Below are 6,365 nucleotides of genomic sequence, written 5' to 3'. Positions count from 1 at the left end.
TAGACGTCCTATGGAGCCTCAAAAGCTCCTTTTTATTAGTATAGATTTAGTTTTTCATTTCTCAATTGTATATTTACTTATTCTATTTTTTTTATATCAAATGATAATATTATGATAGATGTTTAATGTAATATTTCTATTTATTATATTGTATATTTACTTATTATTTATTTTTCCTTATATTGTATATTTACTTATTATGTTTAATGCAATGTTTCTATTTCTTATATTATATATTTACTAATTATTTATTTTTCTTTATATGTATTTTTATTTTTATTTTTTGTTAACGCCACGTGTCATCTTTTAGAATAAGTTTTTTCCGCTGATGTGGACGCCATATGGAGCCTCAAAAGCTCTCTTTTATTAGTATAGATTTTGGTCATTTGATCCGATAAAATTGGAAAGCCAAGATTTCTTCATTATTCTCTCATTTAGTTTTCATTTCTAAAAAGGCTGCCTCTTTAATATTATGGATCACATACATATATGATATATCTAGAAGGTACAAATGTGGACCTACATATAATAATGTGAATATAAAATTTAAAATATGTAGAATCTATTTATTCTATTAAAATAGAAGTCACAACCTCGTTTCATGTGTGATTTTTTTAAGCTGTACCATCCTTTAAATTTTTTATTAAATTTATTTTATTAATACAAAAAATATATAGAATCTTTGAACTACTTTAATCATAATATCTTTTGATATATTTTCATTTTATGTAAATATATATATATATATATATATATATATATTAAAAATTCTAACAATGTTGTTTAAGAAGATTTTAACAAGATCTTAATTTTCAAAAATTATATGTAAATATATTTACTAATTTTATAATCAGTTTTGAAATATTATTATACATTAATATATTCAATTATCGTTTTTGAAATAAATTAAAATTTTATCCAATTTTTTTCTATTATATAATCATAATCAATCATATTAAAAGAAAATTATTATGTTGAGCTAAATATTTTAACAATATTCTAAGTTTCAAAAAAATTATGTAAATATTTTCACTAACTTCGTAATTAAAAATAAACTATTATTATGCATTAATATATATTCAGTTATTGTTTATTAAATGAAAAATAAAAATTATATCATATTTTATCTATTTTATAACCATAATCATTCATGTTAAAATAAAATTATTATATTGAAATAAATATGATAAAATTATATTATATTGATAAATTTTATTTTCGTAAATATAAATATTTATATTAAAAATATAATACGATGACAGAACGGCTTAATATTGCCAACCTATATAATACGTGTATAAAAATTAACATATCTTAGACTGTTGTATATACAAAATGAATAAACGTAAAAAAATATTGCTAAAAAGAATTCAGTTTTGAAGGGCAGGTAAAAATTTAGCATAAATTAAATACAAATAATTTTCAAATATGTTTTCTCATGCACATTTTAATTTGTTTAATAACTAAATTCAAATACAATAAAATAAATATATAATAAAAAGCAACAAATACATGTGACGATTTTAAACAATTGATTATTACAACATGTTAACTATAAAATTATTGTATTTGAAATAGCTATATAAACTTTTAAATATATGATTAACGTTAAAATGTATCCTAGTAATAGTAATAATCTAAAATAAATATATATGCATATAAAACTAAAAACAAATAGTGGCGCGGTAGCGTGGAGCAAGATCTAGTTTAAATGTTAAATACAAAACGTGGACCAAATCTTTTACACAATTATTTATTATCGGTTTAAAAACCAACTCTTAATATTTTTTGAGAAAAAGACAAAAATAGCACTAAATCAAGTTTATGTTCCCAAACTAGCACTCAAGGTCAAAAGTCACAAAAATAGCACTTAATGTTTTATCAAAAGTCACAAACTTAGGGTTTAGAGTTAAAGGGTGGGGTTTAGGATTTAGGGTTTAGGGTTTAGATTTTAGGGTTTAGGGTTTAGATTTTAGGGTTTAGGGTTTAGATTTTAGGGTTTAGGGTTTAGATTTTAGGGTTTAGGGTTTAGATTTTAGGGTTTAGGGTTTAGATTTTAGGGTTTAGGGTTTAGATTTTAGGGTTTAGGGTTTAGATTTTAGGGTTTAGGGTTTAGATTTTAGGGTTTAGGGTTTAGATTTTAGGGTTTAGGGTTTAGATTTTAGGGTTTAGGGTTTAGATTTTAGGGTTTAGGGTTTAGATTTTAGGGTTTAGGGTTTAGAGTTTAGGGTTTAGGGTTTAAAGTTGAGAAATGAGGTTTTGGGGATAAGATTTCAAATTTTGAAAAATAAAAAAAATTAAAATTTTCAAAGGATAAACTTAGAAAGGTGCTATTTTGGTCATTTTTGTTTTTGAGTGCTATTTTTGTGATATAAACTTAGAAATGTGCTATTTTGGAGATTTGCCCATATTTTTTACATCTATATGGTGCCAAATAGTTTCATTATACACACAAACTTATTTTGAATCCACGAAACATTATTGTATTCTAACCCCAAAACACAAAACCTTAACAATGTTCCTTTTTATTTTAAACTAACCCTAAACCCTATTTTTTGATAAATAAAATACGTATGGTTCTTTTTACGATAATGTTTAATAAAATATCAAAATATATGCACAACAAACGAGTTCTATTAACCTTTTACGATACTCTTTGGAGTTGATTACAAAAATATATATATTTGAAATATTAACAAAGTTAACATTACTTCCTACTCCTATAACTATTAACTATTTATATAATAATTTTAAAATCAATTTAGTTTAGATATCTTTTTTCGATAGAAATGCTACTTTGAAAGTTAAAGCTTAAAAGTGATAGTCAAATAACTAAAGGTTTAAAATATGAGTACATGCCAATTTGAGTGCTTTTAATGCAATTTTCCCAAAACATAAATGCATTCAATCATTTTTTTTAATTTGTGGGAAAAATGTCAAAGTAACCTTTTTTTGTGAAACTGAAAAGGTAAATTAGTGAAACTAATGAAATTAACTTCACATTCATCCAAAAAAAAAAAAAAAAATTTAAAGAATTCAAGAACACAGTTTAGAAGATCTCATGAATGTAAATCACAGATTCTGCTTATTTGTTCCTCCTCTTTTTTGATTCGAATGATAAAAAAGGAAACAAGTTCAATTCTTCTAAACATTCATCTCGTTCTCTTCTTATCACATAATGTTTTTTCTTTGAATCTTTGTTGTCTCTACGTTTCCTTAGAACTCACTTGCTGTCTGAACCGGCGGGCGCAATCCTGGAATCTCATAACCAGACTGCTACATTTCAAAGGGTTGTCAACATTCTCCTCGTAGCATTTCTTCCACGCTTCGTGATCTGAAGAGCAAGGCATTGGTTTCGGTTCCGGAATCTTAAACTCTTTCTCCCTCAGATCTTTGGCTCTCTCTGTCACTTCATGAACGATGCTCCTTTCTTGTCTCTCCACCTTCTCAAGAACCTTCTCACCCTCTTTCAAAATGGATTTTATCGATTCCAGCTCCGTGTTTGCCGCTGCTTGTTGCGGTACTGGGAAGAAGAATGGTGGCTGCGTCGGTAGTTCTGTCATTGGCTTTGGTTTCTCTGCATCGTGGTGTGTTTTTGCTTGGTCTGCCTTGCTCTGTGGTGAGACTTTGGGTTTGGTTTTCTTCGCCTTCCTCTTTGGTTGATTGTCGCCTTCAGCTAACTGATTGATCAGCCTTGAACTTATCTGAATTGTGTAATCGCCCATTTTAAAGAGTTTGAACAGCCTGGAAGATGAAATCCACATCAAGAAACACATCACACAAACTTAGTAAACAACAGTATATCGTCAAAATCTAATACTGACTCAAGGAGCAACTAAGTAGCATTTCAAGATCTTCAAATCGATGAAACAAAACATAGAAACGCAAAAAAGCAAATAGACATGAAATCAAACGATAGCAGCCTTTCATAGGCTAATAGCAATACAAGTTAGACTCTTGTTCTAATGTGATATGTAAAATTCAACTAATCCATGGTACACTGAGAAAAAGAGGTAAGAAAGCTTAAACGATTTTGGCGTTGGTGCCCACAAGAACACGGACACTTATATATACATGAGTACCAGGCAAGAAGCAAACATAAATGTTTAAAAATCAAAGCCAAGAATGAGATATACACAATATCCAGAACAAAGAGGTACATTGAGATAAAGAGGTACATTGAGATAAAGAGGTAAGAAAGCAAAATGATTTTCGCATTGGCCACAAGAACAAAGACACTTCCAGATACATTGCCAAGAAATGAGCTATACAGGACGAATCTAAAGCAAAATTAAAGGTCTATAGATGTTGATTCAACAATATGTGAATGTAACAACTGCTTCGCGCAGAAAGAAAAACGGGTATTCTTCGAGATTGGACAAAGAAGAAATCTGTGGATGATACAAGGCTAAGAACCCTAGAATCTTACACCAAGCATCAAAAACCAAAATCGACATGGAAAACAAAGACGGAGACGATACCTGATAGTAGGAAAATATCGAGAAGGATTAGGGGAACGGCGACGGCGATCCTCTCGTCACAGCTGTGAAAAGGAAGACGAGAGAGGAACTGCGTGCGATAGGACGCTGATTCGAAAAGGTGTGGGCACAGTTTGTGAGATATAATATTAAATTGAACCCAACTTATTTAATGGGCTTATAAGGCCCTAATTCTAGTTTTGGGTCAACTGAAAACATAATTTTTTTTTGTAATGTCCGGTAAAGATGAAAAATATATATGGACGCAATTCTATGATCCTCGCTCCGAACCGCCCTATGAAATCTACGTTTGATGATACACCATACACCATGTTGAATAATTCTTATAATATTTTTCTCCATAATTTGCACAATTTGTGCTTTCTGGAGTTTGAACCCCAGAACTCCGGATGTAGAAGCATTAATGAACTCTTAGTCAAACCGCTGGACTAAGGGGGATTTTACGAAAACATAAAATATAATCAGACGTTTTGAATCTTTTGATATAAAATAGGAAAATTTTCTCAAATAAAAATGAAATAGATTTTTTTACCAAAAAAAAACTCACAAAAAATCATCAAAACAATCTTATATATTAAAACAGAAGTCACAACCTTGATTCATGTGTGATTTTTTAAAAAATGGACCTAATGAACCTATTCCTAGAAAGTCATGTTACATTTAATCTCTAAATCTTATCATTTAAATTTTGGGCATACCAGAAATTTTTATTGGACTATTAATAATTGGATTTAAACAATATATGATTCATTGGATTTATAGATATTATTTAATGTTGTAATACTATACATCCATATGTTAATTATTTAAATATTTGTCGATGTTAAATTTTAAAATTATGAAGATTTTTTTTTAAATAACAGAAATCATATATCTAACAATGATTAATCTTTACTACCTTAGACCGATGAAAACAAATTTTATAATATATAGTTTCTTTTAAAGATTAAACAAAAACTAAATGTTTAATTATTTACTCGATAATATAAATCTTTGAAGCGAAAAGTTTAATTTTTTTATAACTTTCTAAATTTGTGACATGTTACAATTTTTTTGAATATGACAATAAAAAAATATTCTACTAATCTTTATATATACAATTACGATTTTAATAATGAAATAATAATCCGAAAATATATATATAGAAGAAGATACAAATCCAGGTGAAAGTTTGAAACAATCTATTCAATGGAAAAAATATACCGTAAACTTATTATGTTTTAAAAATTGATAGACACATATATATTATAATATATACCAATTTGGAATTGAAAACAAAATGTTTATATAAAAATAATTAAAACAAAAATATGCGCGGTTGTGCGGATCGAGATCTAGTTTTGGTTAAATAGCCATATACATTTACTTTATAAATATAAATAATTATTTAAATAAATAAATAAAAGTAAATATTTTCATAGTTTTTGAAATATATATTATTGAATTTGAATTTTTTACCATACAAACTGCAGTGAGTCAGCACAAATCTATCTAATATACTCCGTCCGTTTCAGAATGATAAATGTCTTAGAAGAGAAAAATATTTCAAACTTTAGTTCTTGATTTTAGTTCCAACTTGAGCCTATTGTTTCTCTCATTGATACAATTTTTGTTTCTCTGTTTTTGAATCAGACGAAAAATAGAATATTTGTTGTTTACCTCCAAGTCTGTAACAAGCAACATCCCGACAAGCTATGTGATCATATCTCAACACTGTCCTCGATGATTTCGTTGAGTAAGATTTGTCACGTCACGGATCCGAGCCCAATCTTGAATGAGAAGAAGGCTTATGATGATTTGGCTCATAAGAAAACCCTAAAATTTTCTCTTTTCTCTTCTATAAAAAGGAGGTAGCCCCTAAATTTT

The 6,365-nt window shown here is 27.9% G+C and overlaps 1 protein-coding gene across 1 annotated transcript; it reads right to left on the bottom strand.

Moving 5' to 3' along the window:
- Window positions 1-3,055: 3,055 nt before the first annotated feature.
- LOC106324711 lies at window positions 3,056-4,593 on the bottom strand. The gene is made up of 2 exons (XM_013762682.1): window positions 4,482-4,593; window positions 3,056-3,744 (listed from the first exon to the last, which is right to left on the bottom strand). Exon 2 carries the CDS (start codon window positions 3,723-3,725, stop codon window positions 3,207-3,209), a length of 519 nt encoding a protein of 172 aa, XP_013618136.1. The 5' UTR covers window positions 3,726-3,744; window positions 4,482-4,593; the 3' UTR covers window positions 3,056-3,206.
- Window positions 4,594-6,365: the final 1,772 nt, after the last annotated feature.

Source organism: Brassica oleracea, chromosome C2 (assembly GCF_000695525.1).
Source record: "Brassica oleracea var. oleracea cultivar TO1000 chromosome C2, BOL, whole genome shotgun sequence".
NCBI lineage: Eukaryota > Viridiplantae > Streptophyta > Magnoliopsida > Brassicales > Brassicaceae > Brassica > Brassica oleracea.
Note: the sequence above shows the minus strand (reverse complement) of the source record. Positions and strands in the feature narration are given on the sequence as shown.

Coding starts and splice junctions, on each gene's coding strand:
- LOC106324711 (XM_013762682.1), bottom strand. CDS start 3,725: ATGGGCGATTACACAATTCAGATAAGTTCAAGGCTGATCAATCAGTTA.